The following is a 22,449-nucleotide window of genomic DNA, read 5'->3' as shown; positions in this document are numbered from 1 at the left end:
GGAAGAATGCCTCATGGGTTCTTCATCACGACAACGCGCCAGCACACAACGCGCTATCTGTGAAGAGGTATTTGGCAAAAAACAACATTCCAGTGATGGAACATCCACCGTATTCTCCGGACCTAGCACCGTGCGACTTTTTCCTCTTCCCAAAAATCAAGTCTGCGCTGAAAGGGACCAGGTTCGAGTCCGTGGATGCAGTGAAAGCAAAAGCGACGCAACTCTTGAAGAGCATAACACAAGATGACCTGCAGCACTGCTTCCAACAGTGGAAAATTCGCATGGAGCGGTGTAGGGATCGGGGAGGGGACTACATTGAAGGGGATAACATTTCGACTGTCTGATTTTTTTTTAATAAAGGGTTAGAGCATGAATCCGGTTTCTTTATTGCCACACCTTGTATTCTTCCATGCACACACCAGAAATTGCATTGTTACTGAATGTTCAGTCTTTCAATGAACATTTCTGAGATGAACTGAAATGTAAACACAGCCTTTCATTCTAAATGGTGAATTGAAGAATGTGCATGACAGTTGACCGGATTGTTATTTGAAAATGCAATATTACAACATTTAAACAATCCTGAAGGAAATAATCAAACTCGGTTGATCTAATCTTGATATGTGAACAGTTACTATAAATATACATATATGTATTGTAACGAGGATGGAGCAACAGGGAGTAGGGGTCATGTGAACTCTGCGTTTCCACTAGTGACATCACATACCCCCACTCTTCCATCACTATGCAGCGCTCGGTAAACACCCCTCCCCACTAGGCTGTGACGTCACACAACAGGCAAGTCCATGCAGCGACTGTTGCTAGGCAATCGGTAAACATGGCGATCACCCAACAAGGAAGCGATGTAGGTTTTCTGATGTCCAGCTGAGGGTTTGTAAGAGAAACTGGAATGCCTAATCACTGCAGTGGAAGTCTAGCAGTCGCTGAGTTCAGTTGTAGCGAGTGAATTGTGAACATGAAGAAGGCATCATAAGTTCAGTTGAAATGTAGTAGCCGCCGAAGCCAGTTAGTATTCGGAGTTGCTGTTTAGCAGTCGCCGGAGTTAGTTGAGCATTAGCTGTCAGTTTCCAGCCTTCAAAAAGATGAGGTGAAGTCCAGCAGCCACGAGTTATTGTTAAGTTGTGTCAAGTGAATAGATTCAAGACAGTTGAACCCAGGAAGTGACTACTGCAGATGGCAGTAATTGGGACACTGTAAATTGTGTAAGTGTAAGAGTGAGTGTTCAATAAATTCGCTACATCAGAGATGGTGTGAAGTTATTTGTCACGTGTGGACATACCCAACACGTGACAGTATTATTGAAAGTGCTCAGAAAAGGGATAGTGACTTGTGAAGGGGAAAATGTAATGCACTGTGACCATTAATACGATTAACTGAGATTAATTATGACATCACGTGACAGCCTTACATAAGGAAGTAGGAAAATGCTGTAAAGGGAATTAAATCATTCATTACTCATAACCAGGGCTGGATTTTGATGACCTGAAAATATTTAAAAAATGACATATAAAATGACCAAAAAATTCCAGAAAAATGACCTAAAATATGACCCAAAAATGTAATATGCAGGGCCCGAATTTTGATGACCTGAAAATATTAAAAAAAAAATGACCCATAAAATGACTGAAAAAATCCAGAAAAATGACTTAAAGGAGAAAAGAAAGAACACTTCGCTTCCATGTTATTCACATTTCAGAAAACATATGAAGAAAAATTCCCTAAAATGGTCAAAAATGACCAGAAATTCCCTTAAAAGTCCAAAAATTTACCAAAAAATTACCTATAAAATTTACATTTCTGTAACCAGCAGCTCATATCTGAGATGTATATATTTTAAGAGCATCGCATAGGATACAAGGTAAAAAAGATGACGTCATTAAAATTTGGGCCCTGCTCATAACTTTGTGTGTGTGTGTGTGTTTGTTTGTCAGTCAACACCAAATGAAGGGTAGTTGTATGTATACATCATAAATATCTGATGATGGAGGAAAAGACAATCTCTGAATTGTTCAAAATTTATGTTGAAATGGCTGACTCCCCTAGAAGACTTCACTGCATCAATAAGTATTTGACAACTGAAACAAGGAGTGAGATTTAGATTGAAGTTAACAGATGGGAGGATGTCTATAAGATCACATGTAAATATTATTTTGAAAAACACTGAGGAACAAGGGAATAATTATGCTTCGGTTAAACAATTATCACAGTTCAAAAAATTCTCACAGAACCTCTTCATTTCTTAAGTTTTTGTCACTGAAATTTTCCATGTTATAGAAATTTTAAATATAACTTGGCCACACCATAGCTCAAGCGGTTAGTTGCTGGCTTCTCACCGCAGCGGCCCGGGCTCGATCTTGGATCTGGTCAAATGGGATTTGTGGTGGACAAAGTGGTGCTGGGGTGTGTTTTCTCTGAGTACTTCGGTTTCCCCTGCCAATCTTCATTCCACCAAGTTCTCCATCATCATAATCACCCAGGGCAGGCTACAATAGGCCAATCAGTGGCTGTCGTGCCAAGTGGACCCAGTTTGACTCCACCCCCCACTAAGCAAATCTGAAAAAAAATATATATATATAAAGAAGATCCGGACGTGTGTGTAATTGTGTAATTGGGAGCGTGTGATACAGCGATACCTAGCTCCCCTACTGTAAACGTGTAGACTACTGAAGACAGAGTGAACTGATTTGCGCATAGGGTTATAAGTCGTGAAGCCCCGCAACAGTGTTAACAGATTAATGCGATTAGGGTTATAAAGTGTGAAACCCCGCAACTGTGTGATAATTAATTGTAGCCGTGATTTGTAGATTGTTCAATAAACCAGTTAACGATCTCTACGGCGTCTTCGGTAACGAAACACGTTACAATATATATAGATAACCTGGAAAAGTGAAGCACATTCATTGATGAGGTTCACAACTATCATTCATGGCAATAATGTCTTGTGGGAACATCCCACATTATCACGCATTTCTGCAACGCTCGCTCTTCACATCACTTTTCACCATCACGCGCGCTAACCAATCAGATTGCTTCAAACGATCGCATTTATACTACGCTCGGCGCTAGCCCGCGTCTACACCATTACGCGCGCTAGCCAATCAATTCTTCCTCCTCACTTTCGAGTTTGGCTCCGCCCCATCGACCAGCGTATAAAAAGGGAGCGACTCCAGAGCCGAGATATTCAGTTCAGTTCATCATCAGTCTACAGGCTAGCAACATCAAGCAACTTCAGCCAGCAGGCTTCGTCGCCAGCGCTCGGTCTCCGGAGACATCGGCAGGCTGCGCCAGGCACGACTGCCTCGGACGTCCGGCGCTCTCACACCCGACTCACTGGGGCACCGCGCCTGGACTTGCCGGTGGTCGTGTTATGGTCCGACCCACTGGGCATCTGGCGAAGCCACTGCCTCATGGCTCCTACGACCGCGCTCAATGACTAGCCTTTTCACTAGCCATTCACCGCAACCAGCCTTTCTCCTTACCGGCGCGCGCCGCGCTACCTCTCCGATCAAGCATCTCAGCAGCCACGGTCCTTTTCAGGGCCAACAAACTGTTCCGAAGAAGTGGGTTGTCATAGGAGTAGCGACAAGACTACACACATCGATGACAAGAGAGCACCACAGTCTACTTCCTACATAGTCATTTCCACAAGCACTGCAGCATAACTTGTCATTGGTGAAACAAAGCCTTTCAGAGTACATATAACCTTGTGAAGTGTCGAATAAAGATCATCTTAACAATTCTTCTGTGCAGAACAATTTTAAATCTCAATTCAGATGCACAGATTGAAAATTAATTCACTTATTTGATTTGTCACATGAAAGAAACTGTGCAGGTTTTATACACTGAAATCTGCAAAATATCCAGTCTTACTGTCATCATTTCAGGTCAGCCCAGCACTTTGCTAAGTTGTACATTTTCACTGTGTTATAGTGTTATAAACTGAAGAATGAAGAAAGCAGAATTGTTTATGCACACTTGCAGTTAAAATATGTGTAGGGAGAAATATATCATCATTAATTGAGCTGTAGTTTTCATTCATCTATTTTTGTTTTTTTTTTATGGCATCCATTATTATATAGTATGTTTGACTTTTCTACTAATAGTTTGTTTCCTGTGTTTTGTTTGAACATGTTTATGTGTGTTGTTTGTCTGTTATCTTATTGTAGTATTGTGTTATTTGTCTGTTGTATTATTGTAGTACCACTGCCACCAGGTGAAAACCCATTTGCAGTAAAATAATAATAATAATAATAATAATAATAATAATAATACTGGTGACAAGAAGAGCAACATTTTCATAAGTCACTTGAAAATGATGCCAGATAACATTCCTGTATAGTTCAAGGATGTGCTACCTAACAGATATGATCTGTTCTCTAGTTTTGCTGCAGGCATGTTAGAAGCCATGTTGCGTGGTCTGCCAGAAACAGAATGTGTCTCTGCAGGATTTTGTGCAGCTGCTTGGTCACTACAATCACCTTCTGCTGTGCCAGAAAGCATTCCTCATGCCAACATTCCATTGTGTGCAGAATTCACACTCATCCATTCTTGAAGGTAATGATTATGATTAAATAGGAAGGGAAAATTAGTTGTACAGTTTTATGTGCAACAGTTTATTAAAACTTATTAAAATCTAGTCAATTTAAAAGTTTTTTATGACATGTTTTGACCAAAGTGGTCATCATCAGGTGTTAAAAGTTGTGGGTGAGGAAACTGCTGTCTTTCTGCATTGATGCTTAGTTGCTGATGTATGGTTCCCCTAGTACATATGTGTGTTTCCCTTCTTGCTGCTATATGTTTCTTGTCTTGTTTCCAGCTGCTTGCAACAACTAAGCACCAAAGCAGAAAATCAGCAGTTTCATCACTCACAAATTTTGACACCTGATGATGACCGCTTTGGTGGAAATATGTTGTAAAACTTTTAAAGTTACTAGCATTTAATAAGTTTTGGTAAACTGGTGCATATAAGACTGTAGAAGTAATTAACATAAGTGAAAAGTAGTACAACATGATGCCACAGTATAATATTACAAAGCGAAGAGACTACACCCCAGAAGTTAAACTAACTGCATCAGTAAAAAGATGAAAGATACCAACAGACCAACCCTGTTGGGTAAAGAGGTAAAGGCAAAGCTATCCCTGTGTTTAATTAAGCACTGTGACATGACAATATATGGGAGAGTGGAAGTATAGTTTCACATATTCTTAACGTCTGCATTAGATGTAGGTGCTGTCCAAATACTATGAAGTTTTTAAATTCCAGTTACGTTCAAACTGTTATGTTGGCAGCTCTCTAATGTTAAAATATAATGCTAGAGTTGGCAACGTCATAGCAAACAATTTTAATAACAAACTGCGCTACATGCGCTGTTTCTAATTTCTCTACTCTTATGTGTTACTACGGTTACGTGCGTAAAAACAGAATCTCTCTATTGTTATGTGTTACCATAGTTATCATCATCATCAGTAATCTGTCAGACGACAGGTCCGCAGTCTCTTCCAAAACAATCCCTCCACTTAATTATATGTGTGAATATATATAAAATGCCCTTGTGTGTCAAAAGTTAGTCTTAACTCTTTGACTGGCGCGGGTGCGTTTTAACGCCCAGATGATGCCAGCCGTTCCCTGGTGTTGGCGTGTTTTAGCGCTTTGATAAACTCTTCCCTTCTTTGCTCTCTTGGCACTCATCAACCAAAGACATATATATGATAGTTTTTGTGCATGGTTGTAAGGAACCCTTGTTAACTTTGTGGGGGTCTATATTACTGTCAGAACCCTTCGAGAAGGAAAAGGTCAGAAAATATTTCACATTCATTCAGTTTCACCATGGCTTCTCGCAGCAAGTATCGGAGTGTTCCTACAGACCAGCTGGAAAGTGTTGTGAACGAGATTTGTGCTGATGATGATAGTGGCGATGAAATAATGATTCCTGAATTAGATGAAGTTGATAGTGACATTAATACAATGATAGACAATGATCCACAAGACAGTAATCATGAACAGTTACCTACCACGAACGCGGTGCCTGACACACCCATCTCATGGACGTACGGAGACATTGTACCAGCAGTAGTTCCATTTACTAGTAGTTCCGGGATCAAAATTGATATAACACATAAAATGCACCCCTTTTCATGGATTAAAATTTTTCTGGATGACGACTTAGTAAATCAATCACAACTGAAACCAATCGCTATGCTTACCAGCACTTCAACACACATGAGTTAGCTCCTCACTCTCGAGAACACAATTACAAATATGTCACACCAGATGAAATCTGGACATACTTAGGAATTGTGTTCATGACAGGAATCAACAAACGCCCTGAAATTGAAGAATATTGGTCCACTAGGCCCCTATTTCACCCTCCATGGTATGGACAAAAGATGTATTTGCGGCAGTTCCAAGAGATTTAAAAATTTCTTCATTTTGCTGACAACGATGCACGACCAGCTGACTGTGAAGATTGCCTGTATAAAGTTAGACCAATTATAGACTCATTAGTGGGGAAATTTAGAAACACATATATCCCTGAAAAGGAAATTTCAATAGATGAAGGAATGATCGCTTGGAAAGGATGTCTTATCTTCCGAGTATATATGCCTGATAAACCTGACAAGTACGGTATAAAGGCTTATCTTGTTTGTGAATCGACAAGTGGATATATTTGGAATTTTGAAATTTATTGCGGAAAATCAAGACCTATAAAAGAATTAGTTGTCGATCTGTTGGGGCCACAGCTTCTAGATAAAGGGTATCATCTCTACCAGGATAACTATTACAATAGTGTAGAATTGTGTGAGACGTTATTACAGAGAAATACCTGTGTGTGTGGAACCTTCAAAATGGACAGAGGAGCCCCTAAAGAACTAAAGGATCATGTAAAATATTTGAAAAAATGGAAATCTGTGTTTTCTAGGAAGGGGCAGGTTCTCATACAGCTGTGGAGAGATAAAAGAGACGTCAAACTTATCTCCACTCTTCACACAGCAAAAATCGTGGAATCTGCAAAAACGAATCGCAAAGCAGAAAAAATATGCAGACCCGAGGTAATTGGGGACTACAATAAACATATGAGAGGGGTTGACAGGGCTGATCAAATGCTCCATTATTATCCTTGTTCCCGCAAAACTGTAAAGTGGACAAAGAAACGGGTGTTTTTCTTGTTGCAAATGGCAGCGTTGAATAGCTTCATTCTATTCAAAAAGAACACAACAAACGAAAAATACAAGAAAAGAAATTACAAATTCAAAGATTTTATATTGGACTGTGTAGAAAAAATGACAGAACCAAACAAACAGTGTGGAGAGGGAGAAGAATCAAAGAATGAAGTGGATGACGAATCTATTGCTTGAGACTCGAGTGCAGTCACGCCTCCGCCCGTGACCTTGAAAAGACCACCAGTGAAAGACCCAGCAAATCGTCTAGAGGGTGGCCTGAAAATACACAAACTGGTCCATGTTCCTCCCAGTAACAAGAAGAAGAATGGTGCCACGAGAAAGTGTTGCGTGTGTGGTAAGCACAAGATTAGAAAAGAAACAAGTGTCATGTGTGTGAGCTGTGGTGTGGCTCTCTGCAAACTTTCATGTTTCAATGTTTATCACACGAAGAAAAACTACTAAAAAGGCATGGAAAGACATTTCTTGCATAAAATATTGTCTTTTTATTAGTTCCTGAAAATTTCGTTTTTAAAAACCAATTTTTGTTGAAGTTATTTAGAAAAAAGTAAACACATGCATTTTAGCGACTTGGCTTAAACGGCCTGCCAGGACAGGGGTGGGATTTAAATACCCTTCGCGCCAGTCAAAGAATTAATAAAACAGGGTTAGAGTGAACATTGATTCTTACCTATCATTCGATCTACGTGGAAGTGAACCTGATACCGACTGAGCTACCGTCGTTGGAAGTATTTATCATGTTAAAGAGAGGGCAGTAAAGTCTACACAAGACTGTGTTAGCAGCTTAGATTGCTGCCCGATATTCTGAGGAGAAATAGAATATCTGTGACGTTCGTGACGCTCAAATCGTGGAGCGTGCGTGCGAAATGGATAGGTATACGGAAGGCGAACTGAAAATTCCTCCGGTGAAATATGAATGTAATGTCATTGTTAGAAGTATATATATATATGTATAAGAAGTACTATACGAAATCGTATTATTTCCTTTGTGTCATTTGAACGTGCTAATGCACAACATATTCTGGCATAGGGTTAAGTTAAATTGCGCAATTGCAAGTTTTGTGATGACATTTAATTGTTTGAGTTGAAATTAATACATATCTCCCATTAAGATGCGTGTAATGTATGACTTACCAGAAACTTGTTTCTTTCTTTTTCCAGATTTGGATCACACAGCAGATGTTCAGTATGTAAATGTTTACTGAACTTCTATAGTTTATATAACACAAAATGTGTCGTAATATTTTAATAACTGATATATTTCTCTCAATAGGCTTCACGCATGGGGTGACACGTTGGAGGAAGCATTTGAACAATGTGCCATGGCAATGTTTGGCTACATGACTGAAATTGATACAGTAGAGATATCAGAATGTCAAGATGTTGTAGCTGAAGGCCATGACTTGCTGTCACTACTGTTTCATTTCTTGGATGAGTGTCTTTTCCTCTTCTGTGCGGACCCATTTTTTATTGCACGGGTAAATAATATATTCTTGATGTCCTGGCCATTTGAACATCATTATTTTGAAATTATTGATTTACTGGGTTTGGATTTTTTTTTTTTTTTCCCCCTTACAATTCATTACTGTAGTGCACACACTCCTTGTCAGATAATGACACCTCTTGGTATGATGTGTTAGAACTTAGTGTTATCATCATGGGTTGGCATTGTTTACATGATATTTTCATATGCATTTAGAATAGTTAGTTTTGTTTTGCTGAATTAGATTCCTTTCGTTCCCTTTGGTTTGGTTTTAATGTTAATAGACCAGCTATTCATAATTATGTATGTAACAAAGTGTTGAGTGTTATGAACAGTATTTGTCATGGTCCTTAGTGTGCATGTTTTTATTTGAGGCAATGAGATAACGCTTCTCTCGCACTTACTGGCTGTAATTACATTACAAGAACTGTTTCTTCAGTACTTGCTTATATGTAAGAAGATAATGAATTTTGTGTGTTATGAGGACTTTTCGTCATACTTTTTCTGCTAACCTTTAAGAGACGGCCATTTAAATTCCGGTAGGGGTAGCGGGACGGAGTTAATTTAAATGCCCGCCGCTGTAGAGTAATAAAAATTGTAATGTTACTCAAAATGCTGTGATTTCTACAATTTTTGTGATAAACGAACGAAATAAATGCTGCGTTTATCTAGAAAGAATATAGAGTCAGTTATTGTAATTTACCGATTTTAAAATCTCTAAAAATTTTTACACTGATGCCAAAAAAAATTTTTCCCCTCAGTTTCGAACGTCTGTGCACAAAAATGCATACAGTTCCTGCACAAAACATTTCTGCAGTCTGAATGCCTGCTGGTGACATCATGTTCTAACTATGGCTTGTGTTGCTACAAAGTCAGATGTTTACGCTTCGTTCATCATGCTCCAGTTCGTAGGTTCCTTTCGGTATGAACGAGTGTGGGCGATGTCTACTCGTTCGCAGAAACACTGACTGTTTTATCTCGTATAGCCAAACAAGAAGTAGTCTGTTTTGAAATATAGCCGAGCAGTGTCAGAACGTTCAAGGCTAGCATTGTGTTTAGCTGTCCATCATGGCCTCGTATTTGGAAGATGCTGAAATTGAGAATCAGCTTATAAATGACACCGATTCAGACTGTTGTACTGATGACTCTGAGAGTTGCGAGGAAGAAAGTGAATCAGAAATTGAAGTCGATGAAGAACCATCATCTTCGTCAGCAACCTGGGGACCACCACACCAGCGTGGCAATAGGAGTGTGAATAATTATTCAGGTGGAGCTGTGGGCAAACTGTGGCAAACAGTTATAGCATCTGTCGTCGAACCTGGAAATGGACAAATAAACTATTTTTCCATCTCCTGGATCTGAACAGTTACATCCTGTTGTCACACAGAGAATTTCGTCTCGCTCTTGTGCGGAACATGCTGGAAGGGGTCCACTTCGCCCTCAATGGGACAGGGGTCGAACCCCTGCCGTTTCATTGGAGGTACCTCGATTATAGGAGCTCAAACCACATCACTGGTGGTTGATTTCGATGAAGAACCATCATCTTGGTCGGCAACCTGGGGACTACCACACCAGCATGGCAAGAGAAGTGTGAATAATTATTCAGGTGGAGCTGTGGGCAAACTGTGGCAAACAGTTATAGCATCTGTCGTCGAACCTGGAAATGGACAAATAAACTATTTTTCCATCTCCTGGATCTGAACAGTTACATCCTGTTGTCACACAGAGAATTTCGTCTCGCTCTTGTGCGGAACATGCTGGAAGGGGTCCACCTCGCCATCAACGGCCCAGGGGTCGAACCCCTGCCGTTTTATCGGAGATATCTCGATTATAGGAGGCCAAACCACATCACTGGCCGACTTCCTCTACTTCGCAATTGAGGTGTCGTGTGTGCTTTTTGCGTGGGAAACGAAGAACCGTCCGGACAAAGTGCGTGAAGTGCGATGTTGGACACTGGATTTCCGGATGTTTCCAAGATTTCCACACGAAGCCAACAGTCTGTTAGACGACGCAGGTGGGAAGAGAGACAACTTATAAAGCTGGTGACCAAAAATCATATAAGTAGAAAAAGTGTAAGATTTGAGGCTTTCACAGCGGTGACTATGAAGAATGCAGTCTTCTGGGATTTGGCACCGTGTATATGTGGTGTTAACCGACGTTTCGGAGGAACGTATCGCCCCCATCTTCAGGGTTGAAGAAAAAGTATAAGTAATTCTGCAAGCGACAACACCGTGAGACACGATAAAGCAGACTGCTTTATCGTGTCTCACGGTGTTGTCGCTTGCAGAATTACTTATACTTTTTCTTCAACCCTGAAGATGGGGGCGATACGTTCCTCCGAAACGTCGGTTAACACCACATATACACGGTGCCAAATCCCAGAAGACTGCATTCTTCAAGTAGAAAAAGAATTTATAAATTAAAATTAGATTTTAAAAAGCCGGCCGCACGCGTGGACTGCGCGACGACATATGGCATCATTTGTCCCCTCAACTTTATTTTAATGACGCCATATAGCGTCGCTCGGCTCTTAAAGGCTAAATAGCACTTTATTACCTATTTACGAGGGTAAGTCGGAAATTATCCGCACTTTCTCCATAACACATCTTTAGGTTTGTCACATTGCCTCCTACGCATGCATTGTTAGAGTTGGTACTACTGTGGTCACGTGATCGAAGTTTTACCTTGATCGCATCATTTTCCTAGATGCTGTGACAGTGTAAACATGGCTGCTCTGCTAGCAGTGTGCACCAATGATTAACAAAGAATAGTGATCCGATTTCTCTGATTGGAAGGTGTGTCAGGGGCTGAAATTCATATGTGGGTTCATCACTATGAGCCAGAACCCAAAAGCCAGAGTATGGCGTGGAAACACTCGGGATCGCAAACGAAGATGAAATTCAAGACTCGATCTTTCATGGGAAAGGTGATGCTAACTGATTTTTGGGACTCAAAAAGGCCTATACTGGAAGACTACCTGGAAAAAGGATGTACGTTCAACAGTGCAAGATACAGTGATTTGCTGGCCAACAGTCTGAAGCCAGCATTCGCACCGAACGCTAGGGCCTATTGTTGAAGAAAGTGTTGTTGCATGACAATGAACACTCACACAAGGAGGGCCAGGCCATTGAAACAATTAACCATTTGTGTTTCGAGGTGCTGGAACACCCTGCCTACAGCCCAGATCTTGCCCTTACCGACTATTATCTCTTTGGACCGCTCAAAGATGTGTCACGAGGTTTTTTATTTTCTACGGACAAAGAAGTGGGGGAAGCCGTGCATAAATGGTTGCATGACCAACAGAAAACCTTCTTCGTGGAGGGAATATGCAACCTTTTGGACCGCTGGACCAAGTGCATCGAAAAGGGAGGAGACTGTATAGAAAAATGAAGTACTTGTTCAACCCCTACTTTTGTACGTATGGATTGGAAAAACAGGAGTGCGGATAATTTTTGACTTCCCTGTGTATATATACAGTTTTGCAGACGCTGGATAATGGAAGCAGATGAAATTATATTGGAATGATGTTTCAGGTACAGTGGTATTGATGCAGAGGAAGGAAGAAGGGACTTATAGCAGATTTTACATTTTATTGAGTTGCCTTTATTTGTATTGTATCTGGCAGTTTAGAATTCAGTAAACATGACTGTTAATTTGGACATCATATACTGTCTTTAATTTTTCTGAACATGGTGTTTCAAAAACTGGATATGTATTCCATCAGATATAGGGTACATAAGGGTTCCCATTTGGATGGACTTATAGAGTGAGTTTCCTCAGTTTGTGCTGCTATATCCAGTAACATGTGTTCAATTCAGGCTGATAACAAATATAAAAAAATTGTAGTTTAGTTTTGGTTGCCTGTTTCCTTAGTGTGCCTTTGCCCAAATTGAGTATGAACACATATTTATTTTCATTGTGGAAAGAACCAGTTTCCAAAATGCTGTTTCTAAAACCTTGACAATGGACAGTATCCAAGACAACAGCCAAGTTTATTTTTACATACCATTTTCAGAAATATACATAGTCTAAATTGCTGTAATGTTTGACCCACGAGTGTTTTGCATGTCTTTATCATGCTAACCTGGCAGGTTGATGTAACAGCAATGCTCTGACATGTGTTTGGGACATGCTTGGTCCAAATCTCAAACAAGACACTGGCTTATTGTGGCTGTGGTTTTTATGGTTTCCAAGAGTTCCTCCAGTGAAATGCTGGGATGGAACCTCACACTTCGTTCAAAATCCCATATAATTTTTCATCCATCCCAGCATCTTATGCTACAGTCTTAATATTAAAAAAAACTCTGTGGCTATTCTCCAATCAAAGTATACCGACTGAGCTACCGCTCCTTATTGGTAAAGTTAGTGCCAACTTTAGCAGATAGAGGGTGTCATGTGGTCAGTGCAACGAATCCCTACGGCCAGGCCAGATGGGCATTGGCTAGGCCTTTTTTATATTTACAATATTTGTTTCTACAATAAGAAACAATCCCTACAGCCTTTAATTTCGGTTTTCTAGACTGGAGCCCAGTGGCGAGTCGTAGCTAAAATTAGTGGGGGTGCTGTCCAGAAGCGCACAGTTCCATACAAAGATTTGGCTACTGACATTAAGCTTAAGGATTATATATTGTATTGTACAAGTATAAAGAAAGAATTAAAGAAAAAATGACTCATTATATAAATGTTATCAATAATATCAAGTGGAAATTGGGGGTGCTGCAGTTCCGCAGTGCCTATACACGGGCCGCCTCTGCTGGAGCCACTACTTTTTCATTCAAGTCAACCTTCCAGCTCACTATGGCCCTGGGGTTCACTCAGCCTCTAACATAAATGAATGCCAAGAATTAATTAAATTTTCCTGGGGAGTAAAGCGCGGCCGGCGCGTAGTGCTGACAGCGTTACTGCAATCTTTGAGCCGATTATCTAGATAATGTGGGACCCTCAACGTCTCACAACGCTATGGGCCTTCATGGCCTGTTACAGGGATACTTTTACTTTTACTTTACTTACCATCTCAATTATAATCACAAAGCTGAGTGGACCCCGTTCCAGACCCACTACTTCTCAGAAAATGTGGTAGCTCTGGGAATTGAACCCGTGGCCTCTGGATCTGTAGCCAGGAACTCTGACAACTAGACCACAGAGGCGGTCTCTCAATATTGAAAGCGTCATTAAATACATGTAACCTAGAAAAGAAATTAACACAAGTTCTCTATTACAGAAGGTGAGCATTGTGGAATTTGATAGAACTAATTTTCGCATCAAAGCTGTTGCATATGGTGAAGAATTTCAGATTGGAAAGCATCCTCAGGGAACTGAAGTGAAAGCAATAACATATTCAAACATGCAGGTACATGAAAATGAAGGGAAAAGTGAAGTTTTTGTGATCATTGACATTTAACAGAAGTGCTGTGGTAAGTGTACATATTATAAAAACATGTCATTTTTATAAATTACGTTGGTGATTAAAAAGTAATTTTAAGATTGCTGAAGTGGGTCCTTAATAACTCCTGCACTGCAGTTGTCCATATTCTCATAGAAATAATGTTGATTTTACAGGAAAAATGAGATTATCTTGAGTGGATTACACCATTGAAACTTTTGTTATGTAGTAAAAGTGGAGGTTGTGGCATGAAGTTGTAAGTTAAGCCAGCCAGCATAGTAAAACTGGGAATAACTTGTGTAGGATTAAAAATCTCCTCTGATAGTGGTGCAACTTGAGTTATTTCAGTTGATATGGCACAAAATTTAGAATTCTGAACATGTTTCTACATACAGGGTGTTTCACGACTTTAGGGCATAACTGCAGGAGGTGATTTCCTAGGTCTTTGTGATCAAAAAAGTTCATATAAACGTGTCCAATTTTGGATGGTTACGGAGTTACGACCGTTTTTTCATTCCCGTACACGCCCTCGTATGAACTGCGTCTGTCATCTGGCAGGTCGCTATTTTTAGCCACCTACAGACAGAGCGTTCTTGTTATCTCGACACATGAGAGCTACCTAAGGCGGAGTGGGTTGGTATGTCCGGCACGGTTCACAACTGAGCGGCAGACTGTGTTGCGGCCAGTGGTGGCATTTTCGAAAATCAACTTTAAGCACCATTCAATTCAAATTAAGGATAATTTCAAAAAGATAACTTTACATTCATACTTTAAATGTATCATGTATTATGCTGGTTTATTATTTTGTTCTGTTTCTTGTCAGTAGTCGTTACCTTCTATTCTGAGTTTAAAACGGTCATAACTCCGTAACCGTCCAAAATCGGACACATGCTTATATGAACTTTTTTGATCACAAAGACCTAGGAAATCACCTCCTGCAGTTATGCCCTAAAGTCGTGAAACACCCTGTATGTACAGGTAATAGCAATTCACAAAATGTGCTAATGCCTGTAAGAACCTCAGAGGCAGACTTTATCGTCATCGTGACCAGTGTTAGTGATAGTGTTTATTACACTGTTTCTGCCTCAGTGCATTTTATATATGGTGAAACTTCCATGAAAATTCTCTTTAGTGAAAAACTGTACATTAGACTGAGTAACCTCTGAATTGAAGGCTGCGCCATAGCTCAAGCAGTTAATCGCTGGCTTCCCAGTGTGGCGGCCTGGGTTCGATCCCAGGTCTGGTCAAGTGGGATTTGTGGTGGACAAAGTGGCGCTGGGGCAGGTTTTCTCCGAGTACTTCAGTTTCCCCTGCCAATCTTCATTCCACCAATTGCTCCACCCTCACCTATCGTCTGGGGCTGGTACAATAGGCCAGAAGTGGCCGCATTACAAGGGACTGAGTCCCACCCCACTAGCAATAAAAAAAAAACCTCTTAGATGAATCAAATTTAGTACAGTGATTATTGACTTGACACCACTAAAATTTAACATTCGATGAAGTATGACCATAAACTGAGGAAATGAGGCTTTTACTGTATTTATGTATCGATGTTACATACTGTGGTTTTTACAGAATGACCATTTTTATTCTTATTGCCTTATTTGTCTCGCAACATTCATTGTTTTTTTACTTGTTTCTACAATTTTATAAATCTGCTTATTTTTTTCTGTGAGCTGTAATGCATAATAGAAAATATTATATGAATATGTGAATAATATGTGCAGCAGCTTCTCATTATCCCTTTAGCAAACACATTCTGCTGCTATAGTGGCACGGTTTTATTGCCCTAGAAGAAGCATACCGTAAAAACAAGAATGTCACAGGAGAATGAAGAAAAACTGAGGAACTTCTGCAGACACACTATTTATCAAATTTTGGTGTGGTGGTAAAATGGAGGAGGGTGAGATGGGAAGCCAAAATAGCACATTTGGAGGGGATGATGACTATGTACAACATTTAGGTTAGAAACCATTCTAGAGACCTAGACACAGACTATATTGACCTGGATCTTGAAGAAATAGGGTGTGATGGTATGGAGTATATATTCTGGGATTCTTTGACCCTAGAGATGTAGGCAACATGTTCCTCCAAAACATTGGTCCACTTTTGGTGGACTACACGTCATTATAAGGGGCACACTGTAGCGTAGTTGGTTGAGCCACTATGTTACAAACCGGAAGGTCGCGGGTTCAAGTCCTGATGAGGTCATTGGATTTTTTCAATTGACCTAATCCTTCCAGCCGCACTATGGCCCTGGGGTCAACTCAGCCTCTAACAGAAATGAGTACCAGGAATATTCTTGGGGGTAAAAGGTGGCCGGCGCGTAGGGCTGGCAACCTTGTCACCATCTATGAGCCGATTGTCTAGAAAATGTGGGAAGCTCATCATCTCACAACCCTATGGGCCTCCACAATCTGTTACAGGGATACCTTTACTTTACCTACACGTCATTATATCCCAGAAGATACAACTTTTCATAATCACTGCTGTAAAAACCTCAGATCTGACGAGATTTCTCAAGTAGCAGACACAGTTATGATGCCACTCAGAAAATGGAAGTCTAGGATCGTAAATTGTGGTAGAAGACATACTTCCTGAACAGAGAACCTTATGCACTGTGGATTTTTGAAAGGGATTTTGAGTTGTGCTTCTCCACTGGGAGAAGAAATGTATGCTGGCTCCCATTAGCCAACATGGCCTTCCTGCTGTGGTCTGAACACTGCTGCAGTTGAGGTGGCTAGAACCTATCAGCTTTCATGTTGAAACTGTTAGATGGCATGCAAAATGGTAACATGAGGTGAAGATGTTATCATAAAAGACACTGGCAATTAGAACAATATGTATTATTAGTCAGTTTATTTTTTTATTCATCTTAATACCACCACTTAGATTGCTTATTATACAGAATGGTCCATTTAAACCAAACCCTAATAGAATATATGTATGACCTCCCAAGTAAATCCTTGAGAAGTTAAGCCAACAGTGGGTTGTTATACAGATTACTTAGGCAACATTTGAATCTGTACTTTTACTACATGGATATTCTTTTGCCTCAAGCTAGTAATAAGAGATTACATAGCTGCAGAAGGTTGGGGCACTTCATCTTTACTGGGATTGACATTCTGAATTACAGTCTTCAAGGACAAAACCAAGATCCACATCAGCAGGTGTGTGAATTGTCAGAATAGAGAAATTTTGAGAGCCAATCCTAATGTATTTGAAGAAATGCCCTTGCACCCCCAGAAGATAGGCATCTGGTGGGGATCTTATATCATAGAACTGTAGGGCCAATCAGCACTAACTTTGCCAACAGGCAGCGGTTGCTTGGTCAGTACAGTTCAATTGCAGACGAAAATCACGGAGTTTGTTTCTTTTTGTAGGACCATTCTTTTAAGAAACAGTTGGTGCTGAAGCATATCAATCCATAATATGCAGATTTGCTCATTAAAACTTCAGAGACAGCTTTCAATGAAGTGCAAGATTTTGTACATGGGGGCATCAAACTAGTCGCTTGGTTCCATAAATTATTGACCCAAGTGACATAGTTTAAATAAGCTAAGGCCTCACATTCACACAGGATATGTGTGGCTGTTTCATTTTCTTCTTGACACCTCTCACAAATGGGACTATCACTTAGTCCCAGTTTGAAGAGGTGTCCTTAAAGGTGACAGTGTCCTGTAAGTAGTCCCACCACCCATCGTAGCTGGTTCCTGTTTAACTTCAACAGTTCCTTCGCTCTTTTAGTAGAGGGTCCTCGTATGAGTCCCTTAGCTTGCCTGAGTCCAGTCAAGGATCTCCAGTATTACTTGTGTTTCATATTTGTCCAGTCCCTGATTGCCTTTCTGGCAACTCCTGTAGAGATGCCACAGGCTGGTTCAGGTCCTATGAATGGATGTTCAGCTCCAGTCTTAGGTAATTGGTCTGCTGTTTCGTTTCCAGCAATACCCTCTTGCCCCGGCACCCATATCAGTTGTACCCTGTTGTGTTTGGCCAATTCTATGAGAGTTTGGTGGCAATCCCAGACCAATTTTGAGTCGATCTGGTGTTTGTCAAGCACTTTAAATGCAGCTTGGCTGTCAGATAGAATGTAGATGTTCCTATTTCTATAGTTTGTATCTAAATTCTCCATAACACATGCCATATTCAGTGAGATATATAAGAGGTGATTGGTAGTGGTCAGAGTTCCTGGCTACAGATCCAGAGGTTCTGGTTAGATTCCTGGTGCTACCAGATTTTCTGAGTAGTGGGTCTGAAATGGGGTCCACTCAGCCTCATGAGGATAATTGAGCTATTTCAAGGAAATACTTTGCTGACAAGCGGCACTCGCTTGGTCGGTATAGTTCACTTGCGGACTAAAACCATAGAGTTTTTATGTTTTTTTAATGGACCATCTGTATGCTGAACATGCTGGGATGATGCATCTGATCATATGAATATTAAAATCTGTAGTGCAAGATGTTTTCAAGATACTTTTAATGAAAAATGTTTTTATGTATATTTAACATTGCATTGGCCTCTAACATACCTGTCCCTACATATGTAATAATACTGATTATGTGGACAGATCATAACTAGATGTGATTATTTGAATCCTTACTGACTGAAAGTAGTTTCTGTTCTAATTAGATTGCCACTTTAACTAAATAAATGCGTAAATACAGAGAGGTTTATTCCTTTATTTGCAGCCTGTTCTAGGACAGGACCCTGATTAAGCTGTATCTCGGAGATAAGACAGTGAGTGATATGTTGCCACAATCTATTTCGAGGTTCTAGTCACATCCAAAAAATGTCTTCAATATAGTCCGTTTATAGAAGCTGCTGAAAGTGGTGCCCTCCATCAAGGTATTTTGTTGTTTCCCTGAAGATGAAAGTTACGCATTCAGATTCTGGGTATGCCATGGCACAAGATGTGTGGTAACATACATACACGTTGCTGTGATATGTGTGAAGTTCACTTCCGTAAGTGGCTGCAAGTTTGTTCTCCTGATGATTCAGCTGTGCATATTCTTTGCATTTGTGATGTCTGACTGTTGAGTTGGCCATGCCATAGCTCAAGCGGTTAGTCACTGGCTTCCCACTGTGGCAGCCTGGGTCCGGTCAAGTGGGATTTGTGGTGAACAAAGTGGTGCAGGGGGGGGGGGTTCTCCGAGTACTTCGGTTTCCCCTGCTAATCTTCATTCCACCAAATTCTCCGTTGTCATAATCACCTGGGGCAGGCCACAGCAGGCCAATCAGTGGCCGCTGTGCTGAGTGGACCTAGTTGGGCTCCACCACCACTAAGTGAATTAAAAAAAAACTGTTGAGTTACAACATGGAAATATTGCTGAGAATTAGTGAGATTTTGAGGACAGTACATCAGAAAACAGCACAGAGAATTCAATGCTGAATTTATAATTGTTTTTGACGAGCAAATAATCATCAGTAGACTGTTAACATTCCCTGTACCTGAATGTTACAGTAAAATTGCAATAACAGTAATGCACACACCTGGGGGCTTTTACAGGCCAAATTCAGAATGTTAGTCTAGACTTCAGAGATGGGGAAACTTTCAGCAACTATTGTAATATCAGATAGGCGTCTGAAAACATTTTTCTTTTCCAATTTGGGCGAAACTTCTGATTAGATTGTGCAGTAACATGTTACCGTCTTATCCTAGAAAAGCCAGCCATTAGTTGGGATATCAGTCTGCAGGCAGGTGGTAGTAAGGACAAAAATGAATGAATATCTGTATTTTTTAAGAATATTTCCATAAATATTTATTTCAGCAAAATTCATATGTAAAAAATATTCACAGTTCTTAATACATTAAATAATTTGGTAGTGTATCTTTACTTTTGCACATTTGAATTGTAGTTCACAGTACAACATATAAATAGTGTTCTCCTTAGCAACACTGTCCAATGCCCTGTTCTTCAAATGTTATTGAGAAGAAAAACTCTGAAGAACATTCTTGGGAAGTTACTCCACATATATTATTCTATCTTTTACTTTTACAGGTCTACACTATAAAAAGTACATCCATATCTCCTTAAAAAACATTCACTGAATAATCTTTGATTGGAATAGAAAACGTCTCTCTAATTGCAAGGTGGGGGGAGATAAACATTTCTTCTAACTTTCTGGCATTTGTAATAGAACAAAATACAGTGGATTCATACAGTTTTATAGTCTGTGGTAAAAATACAGGAGCTGTCACAGTATTATTGACTGATCAAAACTTAAACACATAGTTACTTATTTAATATCACTTAAAATACTACAGTCATCAGGATTCAATATGATTAATGCAAGAAAGATTACAGAAAGCAGGCAATGCTTATGGTAAAAGAATTTCTTACATATTTATATAAAAATAAAACAAAAATTACTTTCTGATAAGCATGTATGTAGTTTGAGATGGATTCCTATATCAATTATGGTTTTACGTACAAGGTAAATAGAATAACTGGTACCTGTGTTCACATTAGTCATTTCATAATTGTGCAAAATAAAATAAAACTCAATGAGCTAACCAGACAAAAATTTTTAAACTATGATTTTCTTACTTTGTCCGTCTGTGGTTATTAAAGCTGCTAACAATGTGGTTTTATAATTCAGAAGACATTATGTATCAAATATACCAAATGAGAGATTCCTGTAACATACATGACTAGATCAGTGAGAACTTCATGATTTGTAAACATACAGTGAACATAATGCATATGACATCAATAACCTGTATATAAAAATATGAAGTGTAAATGACAGTTGTGCACCTAGAGCACCACTCTTTCATTGAGACATATATATATATAAAATCACTAAAAATAATCATCATATTGCATATTAGAATGGTTATCCTGCATGGCAGTTTAAGGTTAAACAAGTTTAATGTTTTAAAACTGTGCTCACAAGACATAGTAAGTTGTCTAGCCTATTTCCTAGTGACCCTATTTTAGCATTATCTTTACCAACAAGTGTTCTAGAGTATCACCAGATAGACACTGCTGTTGCACATAGATTGGGATCTTCTAGGCTATGATACTGTGTAGTGTTATAGGTGGATTCCAATGTTTCAGAAGAACGTGCGGCCCCCATCTCCAGTATGTTCTCCTAAATTTTCAAATTCAGATTTTCTCAGTGGGGTGTGGAGTCCAACTGGGTCCACTTCGCACGGCGGCCACTGATTGGCCTATTGTAGCCTGCCCTGGGTGATTATGATGATGGCAATAAAATGTGTGTTAGGAAAATGAATACAGGAAGAATATGTAATGAAGGGACAACTAGCACAACGTGAAACAAGTTTTGAGATGTACCTGAAAGCACACATTTGTCAGTGCCATACTTGGTGGAGTCCTGGATTAATGCTCTCCAAACCCACCTTAAAGATATTCACGGTAACAAGGAGGATTTTTTTAAACTTGAGTTTTGGTTCATTGACTGTTGAGAAAATGAAATCTGTGTTGCATCATCTATAAAATTTTAATATTATAGCATTTAGCAGTCTGGTGGCTAGCTGAAAACATATGAAAAGAATTTATATTAACACTATGTATGTACCTATAGTCCTTTTCCTGAAATACGCAACTGCATATTGCATTGCATTAAACCTTCTGATTTTAGAGTGACTGGATGATCATTTTGAATTTGAATGTTCATGCTTTATCTTTAACTGCCCTGAAGTGGGCATAAAGTTTAACTGTGCTTGCTTTTTGAAAGCAGCTGGGTTTTTTATTTTAATCTTTCCAACCACTTCTTGAATCCGATATGATTTCCACTGCGTAGAACCAGTCTCAGATGATGTATATTTTTTTAAAGTGGCAAGATTTTGTGAATTCTGAGGGAAGTGTTTGCTGGTATTCTGTAAGCGTTTGGTCCTTCCATACGTCTTGGTAACCTGCATCACTTGGTAAGAAGGAAACGGATCATCATCAGATGATATTTCATTTGGAATGCTTGTTTTTCTTTCTTCCTCATTCCCTCTAGAAGAACTGTTTACAGCAAATGAATCATCAGTTAATACAGTCTGTTTTTTTTTTACAATTTGCAAAAGGCTGGAATTACTTAATTCATTTTCCTTAAGATCCTTAAGATAGAGCAGTACCTCATATGGATTCTGACAAATATCTGACCTATCTAAAATTCCAGCAGTTGAACTCAGCTTGTTCACCATGGGTCCAGTGTTTATAAAGTTCATAACAGTACCACTCTGCTCTGCAGACATTCCTGTTCTATGAAGGTATATCTGACACCATGTTGCATATGGTCCATTGTGTGTTTCTTTCATGGGTGCTGTAGTAGGAAATCTACATTTGTACATATTTTGTGTTTGTCTTAAATTATCACTTTCAACAGTTTTACAGTACTTGTGTTCACTAAGTACTGATTCCTTAATACAATG

The 22,449-nt window shown here is 39.6% G+C and overlaps 2 protein-coding genes across 3 annotated transcripts in view; both read left to right on the top strand.

Moving 5' to 3' along the window:
- Positions 1-8,560, top strand: part of LOC111871647 (pseudouridine-metabolizing bifunctional protein C1861.05) — a 76,889-nt gene extending 68,329 nt beyond the window's left edge. The window contains exons 7-9 of one of the 2 annotated variants that reach the window (XM_023864885.2): positions 4,402-4,575; positions 8,362-8,386; positions 8,474-8,522. In XM_023864885.2, coding sequence (XP_023720653.1) covers positions 4,402-4,573 — 172 coding nt within the window. In that variant the 3' untranslated portion in view covers positions 4,574-4,575; positions 8,362-8,386; positions 8,474-8,522. Of the gene's footprint in view, positions 1-4,401; positions 4,576-8,361; positions 8,387-8,473 lie in introns of both variants that reach the window. The other variant, XM_023864884.2, reaches the window with a different exon arrangement.
- LOC111871642 (protein archease-like) lies at positions 5,987-14,084 on the top strand. Its single transcript, XM_023864878.1, has 4 exons — positions 5,987-6,107; positions 8,362-8,386; positions 8,474-8,678; positions 13,905-14,084. Exons 1-4 carry the CDS (start codon positions 5,987-5,989, stop codon positions 14,082-14,084), a joined length of 531 nt encoding a protein of 176 aa, XP_023720646.1.
- The last annotated feature ends 8,365 nt before the right edge of the window (positions 14,085-22,449 follow it).

This window comes from Cryptotermes secundus, unplaced genomic scaffold (genome assembly GCF_002891405.2).
Source record: "Cryptotermes secundus unplaced genomic scaffold, Csec_1.0 scaffold11, whole genome shotgun sequence".
Classification (NCBI taxonomy): domain Eukaryota; kingdom Metazoa; phylum Arthropoda; class Insecta; order Blattodea; family Kalotermitidae; genus Cryptotermes; species Cryptotermes secundus.
The sequence above is the reverse complement of the archived record's forward strand: the minus strand, read 5'-3'. Positions and strand labels throughout refer to the sequence as shown.

Coding starts and splice junctions, on each gene's coding strand:
- LOC111871642 (XM_023864878.1), top strand. CDS start 5,987: ATGATAGACAATGATCCACAAGACAGTAATCATGAACAGTTACCTACC. Junction 6,108..8,361: donor AGCAGTAGTTCCATTTACTA/GTAGTTCCGGGA, acceptor TTCTTTTTCCAG/ATTTGGATCACACAGCAGAT. Junction 8,387..8,473: donor GATCACACAGCAGATGTTCA/GTATGTAAATGT, acceptor TTCTCTCAATAG/GCTTCACGCATGGGGTGACA.